The sequence below is a fragment of the Schistocerca nitens genome, chromosome 1 (genome assembly GCF_023898315.1).
Source record: "Schistocerca nitens isolate TAMUIC-IGC-003100 chromosome 1, iqSchNite1.1, whole genome shotgun sequence".
NCBI lineage: Eukaryota > Metazoa > Arthropoda > Insecta > Orthoptera > Acrididae > Schistocerca > Schistocerca nitens.
Genome location: NC_064614.1, coordinates 1,206,170,744 through 1,206,187,899, shown reverse-complemented (window position 1 = coordinate 1,206,187,899; position 17,156 = coordinate 1,206,170,744). Strand labels below are relative to the sequence as shown.

Genomic DNA, 17,156 nt, shown 5'->3' with positions numbered 1-17,156 from the left:
GAACTCATCTAGCTTGAAGGGGGAAACCAGATGGCGCTATGGTTGGCCCGCTAGATGGCGCTGTCATAGGTTAAACGGATATCAACTGCGTTTTTTAAATTTTTTTTAATAGGAGCCCCCATTTTTATTACATATTCCTGTAGTACGTAAAGAAATATGAATGTTTCAGTTGGACCACTTTTTTCGCTTTGTGACAGATGGCACTGTAATAGTCACAAACGTATAAGTACGTGGTATTACGTAACATTCCGCAAGTGCGAACGGTATTTGCTTCGTGATACATTACCCGTGTTAAAATGGACCGTTTACCAATTGCGGAAAAGGTTGATATCGTGTTGATGTATGGCTATCGTGATCAAAATGCCCAACGGTCGTGTGCTATGTATGCTGCTCGGTATCCTGGACGACATCATCCAAGTGTGGGTAACGTTCGCCAGATAGTTACGTTATTTAAGGAAACAGGAAGTGTTCAGCCACATGTGAAAGGTCAACCACGACCTGCAACAAATGATGGTGCCCAAGTAGGTGTTTCAGCTGCTGTCGCGGCTAATCCTCACATCAGTAGCATACAAATTGCGCGAGAATCGGGAATCTCAAAAACGTCGGTGTTGAGAATGCTACATCAACATCGATTGCACCCGTACCATATTTCTATGCTCCAGGAATTTGCATGGCGACGACTTTGAAAGTCGTGTACAGTTCTACCACTAGGCACAAGAGGAATTACGGGACGATGACAGATTTTTTGCACGCGTTCTATTTGGCGACGAAGCGTCATTCACCAACAGTGGTAACGTAAACCGGCATAATATGCACTATTGGGCAACGGAAAATCCACGATGGCTGCGACAAGTGGAACATCAGCGACCTTGGCGGGTTAATGTATGGTGTGGCATTATGGGAGAAAGGATAATTGGTCCCCATTTTATAAATGGCAATCTAAATGGTGCAATGTATGCTGATTTCCTACGTAATGTTCTACCGATGTTACTACAAGATGTTTCACTGCGTGACAGAATGGCGATGTACTTCCAACAAGATTGATGTCCGGCACATAGCTCGCGTGCGGGTGAAGCGGTATTGAATAGCATATTTCATGACAGGTGGATTGGACGTCGTAGCACCATACCATGACTCACACGTTCACCGGATCTGACGTCCCCGGATTTCATTCTGTGGGGAAAGTTGAAGGCTATTTGCTGTCGTGATCCACCGACAACGCCTGACAACATGCGTCAGCGCATTGTCAACGCATGTGCGAACATTACGGAAGGCGAACTACTCGCTGTTGAGAGGAATGTCGTTACACGTATTGCCAAATGCATTGAGGTTGCGGACATCATTTTGAGCATTTATTGCATTAATGTGGTATTTACAGGTAATCACGCTGTAATAGCATGCGTTCTCGGAAATTATAAGTTCACAAAGGTACATGTATCACATTGGAACAACCGAAATAAAATGCTCCAACGTACCTACGTTCTGTATTTCAAATTAAAAATCCTACCTGTTACCAAGTGTTCGTCTAAAATTGTGAGCCATATGTTTGCGACTATTACAGCGCCATCTATCACAAATCGAAAAAAGTGGTCCAACTAAAACATTCATACTTCTTTACGTACTACACGAATATGTAACAAAAAATGGGGGTTCCTATTAAAAATAAACGCTGTTGATATCCGTTTGACCTATGGCAGCGCCATCTCGCGGGGCAACCATAGCGCCATCTGGTTTCCCCCTTTTTTTTCGTTCTTCGTACTTTCTTCGTTTGACGCTTATTTCGTAAGATATTTGGCCCGGTCACGACCAATGGACCACCCTGTATATACTATTAAAGCAAAGAGGACGAATCTCTAAATGATGATACCACTGCAGTAATTTCTAGAAAGCACAAATACAATTTATAGCTAATGATACAACACGAGTTATCGCTGGGTAGCGAAATTTAATCAGGTTATTGTTTATCTTATTGTTTGTACATGATTTTACCATGCTGATGAAGGATTTTAAACTACTTTTTTCTCAGATTTCAATATTTTATGTGTAATTTCAAAGTATTCAATTTTACGGTAACTAGATTAACACAAGGAACTGCTGTTTATTGCAAATAGTATAATACATAAAGAATAATATTTACGAGCGTAGCAGCTCTTGTAACACACAAGAAACATTCCTGAAGAATATTCTTTAGTTTGCAGAGAATTTAATTATAAATGAACTTTAGAACGGTTTCTTCGTCTTTGTGGTGTTGCCTTCGTTTCAGCTACCAAGCGCCAGATAAGGTCCCCAGTCATAGCTGTACGCCACCTTCTTTGGAATCTTTTTCAATAGATCCAGTATGTTGCTGAGAGCGTTCGCCATGCTCGTCACTCACGTTTCCCAAGTTCAGTTAATATATAAAAGCAAATAGTACATTTTGACGGATATTCTGCATCCAAGTACATTTTAGCGTTGAACTGAAATATCTGTAATTTCTAGGACATTCTCACATCATTTCTTGCTTAGGAACTCATGCACAAATATTTTATAAGACTTCCATGCGTTACGTTCTTCTGCAGTCATTGTTTCTTCAGAGCTTCTAATTGTAACATGAGCCGAATTTGAGACTCGGTAAGAATTCCATCGTTTATTTTTGCATCAGACATCTGACGAAACATTTATCTTATAAAGTAAACAGTAGTAGAATAACTAGATAAACCTTTAAAAGAACGGTTTTATTAGTCCCAATTTGATGCGCAGAAGAGGTAACAAATATTTTCCATGGGAGCTAGAGGTTTCCGCACTATGTCATTTGTGCCTGGAAATAACTCCAATCACAGGCCGTTGTTTTCTAATAAAGTGTGTCGCAGTTACTTTGCCATTCCAAAGACAGAGGAAACATGAGTATTTTGTGAAGCTTCCTTGAAGTCGTGGAAGGAATCCAACTATCTCAAAGCCTTCACACATATCCCACTTTTAGCGTTCCTATTTTATTTTCTCCAGAACCAGCTTATAACTCTCTTAATCTTCTTTCAATTGAGTACAATGAGCGAATGATATGTAAGGAATCTTATTTCCATTGCGCCAAAGAACAGCTGTAAGGTAGTGAAAATACGCCTGTTATTTTGTCTGCGATGTATGCCAATTACGTGAGCGAGACCAGTGATACGAGAACACAAAAATAAATCTGCTTCTGCTTCGTAGAAGCAAGCAAATTTGTTATGTCTTTCCCGCCATTTCAATATTCTGCGAGAAAGTAGAGTACATTCTATTCTGTTAAACGAGATACAATAATTTCATCTTTTGATCTCGTAAATTTATCTGCCATTAACTTATCCTAACCTTCCTGCCTGGAGAGATTTGGTTCCAGTGCTGAGTCTTCGCCACAGCCGCTGGTTCCTCTTCATATGTTAAATGACTTGATAGTAGTGGAAGTGGTAATTTCTCACTGTGTAGCAGTGGAGCAATAGACGAAATTATGGTAGGGTGAAATAAATTTGTCCTTTTCTTTGTACTTTTGTAACTTTATGTGTCCACAATACAATAACTGCAATTGTCATGATGGTTTGTGGGCCCCCTCTAAATTCAGGACATTGTAAAAGGGATACTCTTTTTTGTCCCACAAAGCCATCCTTCCATTGTAGACCTACAACTTTCACATGACAATCGAGGAGCCCAGGAAATATGGAGATCACACAAAACTTTATTCATAATACGTGATGTCTAACTTGTTTGGAGCCAACATAGTACCAACAGATATAACAAAAGTGTTCATGGTTATTTACACTTGCTTCTCGTTGACACTCTTCTAAATCATCCGTAAAGAGACAGCAAAAAACTTACAAGCAGTTTGAATAATCTAGAAAACAGTGGAATAATTTTACACTCGAGTGTTTTATAGCTGTAACCTATGGTGCTAGCAAAGAAATTAGAGACGAAACTAATAAACAGCACTGGGTGCCATATGGGGATTATTTATCGGATTAGATGAATGAACAGTTTATTATTTTACGTCTTTTAAAAACAGGATGTCCTAAATATTAAAAAAGTAAAAAAAAATATCAGTTTTATTCAGAAAATGTTGCTAAACTGACATCAACATTTTGTTGTTTCTTAATTTTATTATTTCACGAATACGTTAACGTTCGAAATTGTGCTCTATATCATGACGCAGTCAGCGAAAGATAAAAAGAGGAAAGGTGCAAACAGGACGTTTAATCTATCGTGTAAACCTTTATGACCTAGAAATTCGAAAGTAATTTATCTACAATAATATGCTTGTCTTGTGGTACTGCGACAATCGAGCATGTTGAAACTTGGTACAAGGAAGGATATACTTTAAGGTCACGAAATCTCATGCATTATTTATTTATTTAGCGTATGACTCTACAAATAAAGTATAACTACCATAGCCAAATTGTATAATTTTGCAAAATAAATAGAACTAAAACACTAAACCTATATGTCCGCATCTCGTGGTCGTGCGGTAGCGTTCTCGCTTCCCACGCCCGGGTTCCCGGGTTCGATTCCCGGCGGGGTCAGGGATTTTCTCTGCCTCGTGATGACTGGGTGTTGTGTGCTGTCCTTAGGTTAGTTAGGTTTAAGTAGTCCTAAGTTCTAGGGAACTGATGACCATAGCTGTTAAGTCCCATAGTGCTCAGAGCCATTTTTGAACCACTAAATCTATAAATTAATATCAAGGTATTTAATCCATTCATGGGCTTTGTCACTTCATATAAATCTTCTAGATTTGCGTGCTATGCTTATCTCCTACAGCTTGTTGCAATGTGTTGGATGGTCTGATGTGCACTGCCACAATCACAGTGAGAAGATGATACCTTTCCTCATTGGTAGAGGTTTTCTACACATAGGCCATGGCCTGTATGCATCCTGTTAATAGTCTTCCAAGACCTTCGCGGCAATTCCATGCAGGCTGGTCTTGTACCATGTCTTACAAGGTTTTGATATTCCTCATGGAAATTGCTATTCCACGATTCTGGCCACATCCTGCTCATGTTGAAATTCAGCGATTCTACCAATATGTTAGGCGACTATCTGCATTGAATCGGCTCATTCTAAGTGCAGACGTATCAGGGTGGATTGGGAGCTCGGGAATTTTAGTTAATTTGTTATATTCTTTGAGAAGGGCATTCTGTCTTCGAAGATCTGATGGCGCAGTTCGGTTTGTAGGTGGTAACCAGTGAAGAAGAGTACGCCTCAAGCAACCTGCCAATGTCCTCATTGCTGCACATAGCTGAACATTGACTTTGCTCAAACGTGAACTAAGAAGCCACAATGGAGTATAGTACTCGTCAGCAGAATAGACAAGTCCTAGGAAAACACATAATTGTGTTGTAGCTCTTGCGCCCCATTAGATACCACTCTGATTCTGTATGTTATTCCACTATCTTATCTTTGCTGTGCTGTGTTCTAAGTGTTTCTTTTAGTAAAATGGACTACCTAGAATAATTTCAAAATGTTGAAAGTCTTGGTGGTGGAGGACTTGACCATTATACTGACATTTAGCTTTGCATTGGCCATTCTGCTTTTTAACATGAAACAGCTAACTTCGCTCTTTGTTCGATTCGGTGTTAACTACACTTGCCGTAGAACTCAGAGCTGCAAGGAGTATATCTTCACCAGCTTCAAGACTGCTCTGTTGGAAGACCGTTATACCGTTTCTTCTGTCTGCTTAATCGATTGTCGTGACGACTTGGAAATATCTCTTCGATATCATGTAGTTTATGAGTCTAATTATGGTTTGGCAGTGTATAACACTTGCGAGTTTTTACAGGAGTCCTTGTTTTTGTGCTGTGTCATAGGCAGAAACACACCAGCAAACGCCAATGATAATAAGTCATTGTTAGAACACAGCTATTGTGTGTTGGGTTAAGCTTAGTAATTAGTCCGTACAGCTTCCCTTAGGTCTGAATTTCGCTTGTTCGATGGGCGTTGGTTCATGGATATTTGGATCGATTCTGATAAGGATGAGTCTTTTTAAAATCTTATACGACAAATAGTTCCATAGTAACGGTATTTTGAAAACTGAGATAGTGAACTTTCGCGTTCCTAGTGGGTTTAAGCAGAAAAGAAATTCAGTTATGTCTCCTCTAATTATTAGATTTGAAGCCAATTAATCAGAGTGGTAACGCCAGCAGTGATGTATTGGTGCGGAGCGTACAATTTGGTATAGTTATACTTTATATTCCGTCTAATTCTTAGTATTAAACATTGTTTAAAGCTAAGTACAGACAACGTTCAAATGCCTCTGAGCGCTATGGGACTTAACTGCTGAGGTCATCAGTCCCCTAGAACTTAGAACTACTTAAACCTAACTAACCTAAGGACATCACACACATCCATGCCCGAGGCAGGATTCGAACCTGCGACCGTAGTAGTGGCGCGGTTCCAGACTGTAGCGCCTAGAATCGCTCGGCCACCCCGACCGGCTACAGACAAGGATGGAGACGGACTGGCTTTTCCAAAGGAAGTACAGTGGCTCTTGATTTAGGGAACCAAAACAACTCCTAAAATGGCATGGCCACATGATGGTCTGAACTGCACTGCTCAGAACTGCGAGTCAATTGTTCTAACTATTCTGTGACTTCAGACTGTTTTCGTAACTCGTTGTGTATTAACATCGGACGATTTTTCAGCAAGCTAGATCCTTTAGCGTTTCTTATTTAACTGAGCTGGTGTTCCGTCCTTAATAATGTTGCTAATAGCGGAAGGTTAGTTTTTCAGAACCAAAAAAAAATCTCTCTGAATGGAAGGACGTTACTATACAACGTGTAAATTGAAAATACAGGGAAAAAGTATTCTAGGGCAGTCCTCTATTTCTTGAGCCAAAAACATGTTTGTGAGTAAGTTTGGAAACGGCTGAATCCATACATAATGCACTGTTCTTGTTTCAAATGCTTACTGTTTGAGTAAGAGACTTGACTGTCAGTAAGACTGGTGGAGAAATGCCGCAATATGAGTGCAGAAAAGTGAGGACCCGGTGGACCGCGCGCTGTTCGCCACCAAGGTGTTTCCCCCGGGGACGAAGCAGCCCAACTACTTCCCGCTGGAGGTGGGCGTGCACAAGATGGCCACCGAGCCGTTCGCCTTCCACACGGAGGAGGTGAACATGTACCCGCTAATCGAGCGCATCTTCAGCCCCGAGGACAAGTGCTCGCTGGTCGTCACGCCGCTGCTGCCGCCAGTCATGACCTACACGCCCGTGCAGAAGAAGTCGCCACTCAAGGAGATGGTCACGGTTGGGTAATGTTATTATCAGTATACCACCTAGAATATCCTAGTACATGCTGGCCGCTGGCAATTGTATTTACTTCTCACAGCATCATACACTGTCAGAAATGGTAAGTGTTAAAGCGTGAAGCGTCAGTCCGTTTTCATCAAACTTTCTGAAGATGTTCATCACGTATGTGTATTAAGTAATTAAACAATTTGTAATCTTCTGAGCCAGCTGCATAAATAAATGTCTTTAAAAGACATAATAAATTTTGTGTAACCAGTTACCCTCCTATGAGTAGTATTCTTTATTTGAACTATAGACCTATTTCAGCTACACAGCCATCATTTTGGTACATTTGTTGCATGGTAAGTGAGTTACCTATGGATAATATGATTTTACATATGCGTTTATGTCCTGACTTCCATGCAGTATCGTTCATTCTGTTGATATCTTTTTGTTTACTGACTATATATATATCCTTTCTTTGTTATTTTAGTAATAATCAGTTGTGTGTTCCAGTATGTTCTGATATTTCATTAATAATTATCAAAAGCAAACTTAAAGTGCAGTTGAAATTTCGTGACAGCAAGATATCAGATGATCAGCGATGTTGAAATTACGTCTGATTATTAACAGTGCTGGTTCTCCTGAATGTATATCTGTGGTGCTTTGTTACTTAAATTTTGTGGATGGTTGTATTATGATGGAAACAGAAACAACAGGATTCTATATAGTGTTAAAAAAATGATTATAGAATATTATGCTAAATCAACCACAAGCTAACATCCAGTAATGAAATAGCTATAAAGCCAGATAAGGGAAATAGTCCAGTCGTACTACAAAAAAATTGAGTACATACAAAAATCGAATGAGTTCCTCATGACAAATAACATAATACATATATCTAGGGATCCAAAAAACAAATATGCAGCTCAGTCCAAGAAAATTACAGAGCACTCCACTGTACTTATGACTGAATACGAAAAAAGAACATGTGTAATAATGAACCCAAACATATGCAAAGTACGTGGACACCCAAAAATACATAAACCTTCACTTCCAATCCACCCAGTTGTCGATAATATAAACAATCTAACGTATCTCATTAACACAAAGCTGTACTGAATTCTGCAGCTTCTGCACTTAGTACTAAGCCAAAACTACTTCACATTCAGTGATTGAGTAGCAATGGAACTTAGCATTGCTGGCACATAGCAGATATTTTCTTAAACACATTAGAAGAAAACTTCTTTAGAACCACAAAATAATATATTGGTACAGATATGCTGAAAACACAATAATGCTTATGGATGGAAACAAGAAACATATGAAACACATACGCACAACACTCAACACACTACATCTCAAAATGAAATTTACAATGCAACCAGAAACAAGAAACTCAATAAACTTCCTCGATTCGACCGTAAGTAATAGTAACAGCACTTTTAAATTCGAAAGCCAACAGCAACTGATAACATTATCAATGCAAATTTCTGCCACGCAACAACACGCAGATATGTGTGCTCTCCCCCGTGATCAGTAGAACGTTTAACCTGCCTCTAAAACAGGACTCTGTTCAAAAAGAAATTAAAACCGTGCAATACGTGGCTCAATATAATGAATGCAATCCACAAATAATCACAGAGTTATATAAAAAATACACGAAGCCCTCCTGACCTACTATACATAAAGAAATAACAGTCATCAGAAATACACCAAGAAAACAGAAAATTACGTATATATCTACCATATACCTGGGACGCATATATCAAACAAAATGAATGTTTTACTGAAAAACACCATCATACCTTTAGCTTACCATACTTGACGTAATATTAAAACGAAAATAGAGTCAGGCAACCGGAAACCATTTATATACTCCAAACCAGGTATATTTACATTCGCTGTAAAGACTGTGAAAAATTCTGTGTAGGACAGACAGGTAGAAACTTCGCCACTGGATGTTGAGAGCATTTTAGACTGACGCCAACCCATGCATCATTCCCCATCACATAAAAATGAGCAACACGCAACAGACTTATTGGATAATGCTGTCAATATTTAACACAAATAATCACAGAGTTATATAAAAAATACACGAAGCCCTCCTAACCTACTATACATAAAGAAATAACAGTCATCAGAAATACACCAAGAAAACAGAAAATTACGTATATATCTACCATATACCTGGGACACATATATCAAACAAAATGAATGTTTTACTGAAAAACACCATCATACCTTTAGCTTACCATACTTGACGTAATATTAAAACGAAAATAGAGTCAGGCAACCGGAAACCATTTATATACTCCAAACCAGGTATATTTACATTCGCTGTAAAGACTGTGAAAAATTCTGTGTAGGACAGACAGGTAGAAACTTCGCCACTGGATGTTGAGAGCATTTTAGACTGACGCCAACTCATGCATCGTTCCCCATCACATAAAAATTAGCAACACACAACAGACTTATTGGATAATGCTGTCAATATTTAACACATAACGCCGGAAGGCCGATAGTGAATATGTTGTAGGGAATCGAGGTATGAGTAGTATATGAAACATAAGTATCCACATTCAAACCCCAACAAAGAAACTGACCTAAAATATAAACACTTCATCGAAAAATTTATTGACATTATCCACAAAGATCTTGGATAAATCATAATACAATCAGAGAAAATATTTGAGTAACACAGATATCCATTCAGCATAACCAGTGACATCACTGATAGAATTGTCAACAAGCCGACATAACCATACAACATCGCTGATCATCTGACACAATTGCTGTCATGAAATTTCACCGAGCGAGGTGGCGCAGTGGTTAGCACACTGGACTCGCATTCGGGAGGACGACGGTTCAATCCCGTCTCCGGCCATCCTGATTTAGGTTTTCCGTGATTTCCCTAAATCGCTTCAGGCAAATGCCGGGATGGTTCCTTTGAAAGGGCACGGCCGATTTCCTTCCTCATCCTTTCCTCACCCGAGCTTGCGCTCCGTCTCTAATGACCTCGTTGTCGACGGGACGTTAAACACTAATCTCCTCCTCCCTCCTCATGAAATTTCAACTGCAAATAGAGTTTAATTTCGACCATTATTAATGAAGTTTCAGAACATATAGCAATGCATAACTGATTACTACTCAAATAACAACGAAAAAATATAGCCAGTAAAGACAAACAAACAGCAACAGAATCAAACATATTTCATGAAAGTAAGCAGTTAAAAACGTATGTAACTAACATGTCATACAACAATTGCACCAAAATTTATAATATGTTCTATTACAGATAACCTGACGATGGCTGCATAGCTCAAATAGGCTTACAGTTCAAATAAAAAATAGTACTGGTAGCAGTGTAACTGGTTATATGAAATGTATTACGTCTTTGACAGAAATCACTACACATTCATTACATTCGGTAGTAAAGCCATCATCGACATCTGTGTGAGTGTGGCCCCTGTAGCACAAATGAACTCTTGTATTCAATTGGAGATGAAAGTATGCATTCTTTAGTTGTCACCTGAAGCAATTGCTTGACATAGTGTGTCAGACTGCCGTCTCCAAAGTGCACATTTTCCCATTAGGACACCAGGCATGGTCTGTAGACGTATGTCAGGGGAATGGGCAGGTCAATCAAGTATTATCTCTTTCCCCATGGTGTTTTACTGTGAACGGCAGTGAGGGTCATGCATTACCCCACTGGAATATGCAATTTGGAGTTCTGGTTGTGAAAGTTATGACACACAGAGTATACCATTCTTGCCACACAAGGACGAGCATTTAGTCTATAAGCAATTACCAAATCAATTCTTTTATCATATTTAATGTACACCATATTTCCAAGAGCTGGAGAGGTAAGGACCTCAAAGCTCGATGCTTCCTGTGAGCTCTCACAAGGTCATCCATGGACACATTTGAGTCAGTCTGAACGCCACAACACAATTAAGATTCAAACCCACCGAATATTACTCTGTGTCCCAGCTGACTCTGGCCTGACACCATACAGGTCTCTCGTTTCTATGGTATGGTGTCAGTGGTAAATGAAGCATGATAGCTTGAGATCTCAACCCAGCTTCCAGTAATCTGTCCCTGACAGTTCGTGATGACACGAATATCAGCTGTTTGTTAGATCCAGTCGAAAAAACCACGTATCTCCTGGTTCTGCAGATCTTCTGTAGGGATCTGAACCTACTCTCCTTCTCATACTGTTGTCCTGAGTCCACCTCTCCAACATTATATCTGTAGCAGCTGCGCCAGACCCAGTTGTCTGTATGACCTATTGGTGTGACGCTTTCATGTCTCTGATGGCAATGATTAGAATTTTCTATGTCTGAAAGATAGGGATAACCTTCACGTTGACACAGCCTTTGGCATTCTTGACAAGAGTCTGAACATGCAGACAAATTAAACGTGAGGATAGGATAACAAGCTCAGAAGTTACGAGAAAGACCAAAGGGTTCAAATAAAACATCACTTATCTCGTGTTTTGTCGATCTTCTCAATGTCCATATTGAAACCCCATTAAAAGTTTTCCAGAGTCGTCCTCTGTTCTGCATAGGAAATGTTTAATAGCCTCTGCTGACCTGAAATAAAAACACTGACCATAAAATTTTATCAGACATATTAATTCGTTTATTTGTAGATAAACTTTTGCACAGTGTGGTGGTACATTGCATGATCCATGATACCGTTGCCCAATATTTAGTCACACAGGGAGCCAATCATGTTTGTTCATTTACACTTCCAAACAGCTTCTGCCTTGTTGAGACGAAACGTCGAACAATGGCGGAATACCAACGTTATCAACTATGCGTTTACATTTTGCCATCCTTACACAAACTGAAAAGTACAATATTTATGGCAAAACGTATCAGATAATGGTACTTTCTGCGAACTAATTCAGTGTTTATTTAATTAACATTTTTATGTGGACGCTTAATTTATACTTTTTGTGTTTACAAATACAGGTAATTTGAACTCAGAAGTTGTTCCAGCAATTCTCTTGGCATATTTATACACTCCCGGAAATGGAAAAAAGAACACATTGACACTGGTGTGTCAGACCCACCATACTTGCTCCGGACATTGCGAGAGGGCTGTACAAGCAATGATCACACGCACGGCACAGCGGACACACCAGGAACCGCGGTGTTGGCCGTCGAATGGCGCTAGCTGCGAAGCATTTGTGCACCGCCGCCGTCAGTGTCAGCCAGTTTGCCGTGGCATACGGAGCTCCATCGCAGTCTTTAACACTGGTAGCATGCCGCGACAGCGTGGACGTGAACCGTATGTGCAGTTGACGGACTTTGAGCGAGGGCGTATAGTGGGCATGCGGGAGGCCGGGTGGACGTACCGCCGAATTGCTCAACACGTGGGGCGTGAGGTCTCCACAGTACATCGATGTTGTCGCCAGTGGTCGGCGGAAGGTGCACGTGCCCGTCGACCTGGGACCGGACCGCAGCGACGCACGGATGCACGCCAAGACCGTAGGATCCTACGCAGTGCCGTAGGGGACCGCACCGCCACATCCCAGTAAATTAGGGACACTGTTGCTCCTGGGGTATCGGCGACGACCATTCGCAACCGTCTCCATGAAGCTGGGCTACGGTCCCGCACACCGTTAGGCCGTCTTCCGCTCACGCCCCAACATCGTGCAGCCCGCCTCCAGTGGTGTCGCGACAGGCGTGAATGGAGGGACGAATGGAGATGTGTCGTCTTCAGCGATGAGAGTCGCTTCTGCCTTGGTGCCAATGATGGTCGTATGCGTGTTTGGCGCCGTGCAGGTGAGCGCCACAATCAGGGCTGCATACGACCGAGGCACACAGGGCCAACACCCGGCATCATGGTGTGGGGAGCGATCTCCTACACTGGCCGTACACCACTGGTGATCGTCGAGGGGACACTGAATAGTGCACGGTACATCCAAACCGTCATCGAACCCATCGCTCTACCATTCCTAGACCGGCAAGGGAACTTGCTGTTCCAACAGGACAATGCACGTCCGCATGTATCCCGTGCCACCCAACGTGCTCTGGAAGGTGTAAGTCAACTACCCTGGCCAGCAAGATCTCCGGATCTGACCCCCATTGAGCATGTTTGGGACTGGATGAAGCGTCGTCTCACGCGGTCTGCACGTCCTGCACGAACGCTGGTCCAACTGAGGCGCCAGGTGGAAATGGCATGGCAAGCCGTTCCACAGGACTACATCCAGCATCTCTACGATCGTCTCCATGGGAGAATAGCAGCCTGCATTGCTGCGAAAGGTGGATATACACTGTACTAGTGCCGACATTGTGCATGCTCTGTTGCCTGTGTCTCTGTGCCTGTGGTTCTGTCAGTGTGATCATGTGATGTATCTGACCCCAGGAATGTGTCAATAAAGTTTCCCCTTCCTGGGACAATGAATTCACGGTGTTCTTATTTCAATTTCCAGGAGTGTATTTTAAGGTAGATTTTTCTCTGACACAGGTTTGTTGAGTTGTGTTGTATTTAATTGGTGTTTACAATTTTGCAACTGGTGTGTGTTTTTGAAGTTTAGAGTTACAAAGCAGATTAAATGTTTCGTGTTTCAGTATTAACTCATTCCATCGAATTTGACAAGACATGAAATACACACATCAAAAAAAGGTTTGGATCACCCCGGTTCCCAGAAGTCCTCATGATAGACGTTGACCGTGTAAATTGTATCACAGACACAGTCCCTTCGACTGTTCCGAAATGTCACTAAACCCGGCCAAAGAAGTAAACAACCATGCATGAGCAGCGCCTTTTAAAAGGAAAGGGTTCAACAGCCGGTCAGTTCCAATCATTCCACTAGGGAGGAGGTACACGGCTCGTGTTGTCTGTAGTCCAACCATCCCTAGACGGTCAGTACCGCAGTCCGATCGCTTCTGCATTGTTACTTTGTGCCAGGAAGGACTCTCAACAAGGGAAATGTCTAGGGGTCTCGCAGAGAACCAAACGATATTGTTCGGACATGGAGGAGATACAGAGAGACAGGAACTGTCGATGACATGCCTCGCTCAAGCTGCGCAAGGGATACTACTGCAGTGGATGACCGCTACCTACGGATTATGGTTCGGAGGAAACCTGACAGCAACGCCACCATGTTGACTAATGCTTTTCGTGCATCCACAGGACGTCCTGTTAGGACCCAAACTTCGCAATAGGCTGCATGTTGCGTAACTTCCTTCCCGACGTCCATGCCGAGGTCCATCTTTGAAACCACTACACCATGCATCGCAGTACAGATGGGCTTAAGAAAATGCCGAATGGACCGGTCAGGATTGGCGTCACGTTCTCTTCACCGACGAGTGTCGCACTTGCCTTCAACCAGACAATTGGCGGAGACGTGTTTGGAGGCAACCTGGTCAGGCTGAACGCCTTAGACACACTGTCCAGGGAGTATAGCAAGGTGGAAGTTCCCTGCTGTTTTGGCGTGGCATTATGTGGGGCCGACGTACTGCGCTGGTGGTTATGGAAGGCGCTGTAATGGCTGCATGATACGTGAATGGCATCCTCCGACCGATAGTGCAATTATATCGACAGCATATTGGCGAGGCATTCGTCTTCAAAGACGACAATTCGCGCCCCCATCGTGCACATCTTGTCAAAGGCTTCCTTCAGCATAACGACATCGCTCGACTAGAGTGGCCAACATGTTCTCCAGACACGAACCCTATCTAACATGCCTGGGATAGATGGAAAAGGGCTGTTTATAGACGACGCGACCGACCTACCACTCTGAGGGAACTACACCGGAACACCGTTGTAGAGTGGAACAATCTGGACCAAAAGTGCCTTGATGAGCTTGTGGAAAGTATGCGATGACACATGTAGGCATGCATCAACGCAAGATCACGTGCTATTGGGTATTAGAGGTACCGGCGTGTACAGCAATCTGGACCACCACCTGTGAAGGTCTCGCTGTACGGTGGTACAACAAGCAATGTGTGGTTTTCATGAGCAATAAAAAGGGCGGAAATGATGTTTATGTTGATGTCTATTCCAATTTCCTGTACAGGTTCTGGAACTCTAGGAACCGAGGTGATGCAAAACTTTTTTGGTGTTTGTATATTCTGGATATTCCGTTCCCTAATCTTCCAGATGAGACATAAGTTCTTAATGGCGTAATCGCTTTTTGTAACAAGTAACTTTGCAAATTATGTACATCAATATACTTTCCATTTCTCTTATGTAGCAGTTTATTTGGTCATTTATACCTTGTGGTCATTATGAGGTTAGACCAAGTGCTACTGACATTTAAACTGCTTCGCACCAGAGTTCAGTCTGCAGCAGAGTTAGAGTGACAGAGGGGACGCCCTTGCAGACTGCGCAAGCTGTGGGAGACGGGCCACGTGGCCTACTGGCGCACCAAGTGGCACTCGCGGCGGCCATCTTGCCTGGTGGACGGGCAGTTCGCCAGCGCGCGCCTCGACACACTGGCGCCAGCTTTCCTGCTGCTCATCGCCGCGCTGCTGGTGGCGCCACTCCTCTTGCTCTGCGAGGTCCTCTCGACACGCAGGTACGTGTCCGTGGCGCTCCTCCTGTCGTCGTCTAACGACCAGTTGGTAGCAATAGCCTGTAACAGATGTACTCCATGTGTTGTCTGCTCTTACTCAAATGGGGACTTGCCACACAGCTTTCTGTCCTGAATACCACGCAAAGATAAGCTTCCTCTAGTGTTTCCAGATGCGATTACCCTTGACTACTAGCTTAATCCTCGTGATGATAGAGTTATAAAACGGCACTACGAACACATGGTGGAGATTAGAGAGGCACATACAGGAGGGAACAAAAATAAGGAAACACCAAATGCACAACACGTTACCATGTCTGAATTGGTGTACGAAAACCGTAGGTTTTTGAAACCGTTTCCAGTCGTCTCAGAATGGATAAATACAGGCATTATATGGTTTTCAACGGAATCTTATGCCAATTTTCTTGCTAAATACTGGTACGCTGAAGCTAAGTGTTTTTTAAACACTGGCAATAAACTATAATTTTCTCAAGTATAGTCAGTAAAAGCACGAAAAAAAGTCACAGAAACCGTTATTTCCGAGGTACAAAATGGATTTAATCAGGTCGTTCGTGCACGGGCAATGTGTTTGTAAGTAAGAACATTCTAGTAAAACAGAAAATTTAGTCTAGAAACCAATACGGCCTTTATCGGCCATGAGGAGGCTCTCGATCATGTAAGCTGTGATAGCCTATGGGAGAATACGTCAGGCGCTGGTTATACTTATCAACTAGCGGAGGCAACAGTCTGCATAAAAACACACTAATTGTAATAAAGGTAGAAATCAATTAGAAAAAATATTTTGCAACGAAAGTGTAGGATAAGAACGTGGACAATCGTCTGCTCTCTTTAAAGTTTACATTGACATCACTCTTCGTAAATGGAAATGTAAAGTAAACAAAGGAATTAAGATAGCCAATTTTATTTATTTATTTAATCGTTTCCAAGCCATAGACAACCCACATTACATATACACACAAATACAAATACAATACACATATGTATAAATAAAACAAACCCAAAATGGGGAGTCACATTACAATATAATGACAAACATGGTATATATATCATATCACGTCCCACCAAAATTCAGCGCATTTAACTGCCACTGCCGTAGCGTTTTCCAGATCTTTCCTGCACACTTCCCCCACGTTGCTGCATTCCAGGAGGTGGTCCATTGTTTGGGTCTGTCCGCACTGGCACGTGTCCGTCCCGTCTCGGTATCCCCATGTACACATGTTTACGTTGCATTTGCCCACCCCAGTTCGTAGGTGGTTGAGGGTTCTCCATAATGGCCATTTTAGTTCATTTCCAGAGGCCAATTGTTCGTTGAGTGAGATTAGAGGTGTCTGGTCTCCCGTAGGCAGTGTTGCTTGCCATTTTGACAATCTGGCCTTTTGTTTTGAG

The 17,156-nt window shown here is 42.1% G+C and overlaps 1 protein-coding gene across 1 annotated transcript in view; it reads left to right on the top strand.

Annotated features, from left to right (window-relative positions):
* The window catches only part of LOC126233522 (glutamate receptor ionotropic, delta-2-like), a 198,045-nt gene that overhangs the window by 92,602 nt on the left and 88,287 nt on the right, over nucleotides 1-17,156 (top strand). The window contains exons 7-8 of the mRNA XM_049942869.1: nucleotides 6,965-7,242; nucleotides 15,561-15,755. Coding sequence (XP_049798826.1) covers nucleotides 6,965-7,242; nucleotides 15,561-15,755 — 473 coding nt within the window. The remainder of the gene's footprint in view (nucleotides 1-6,964; nucleotides 7,243-15,560; nucleotides 15,756-17,156) is intronic.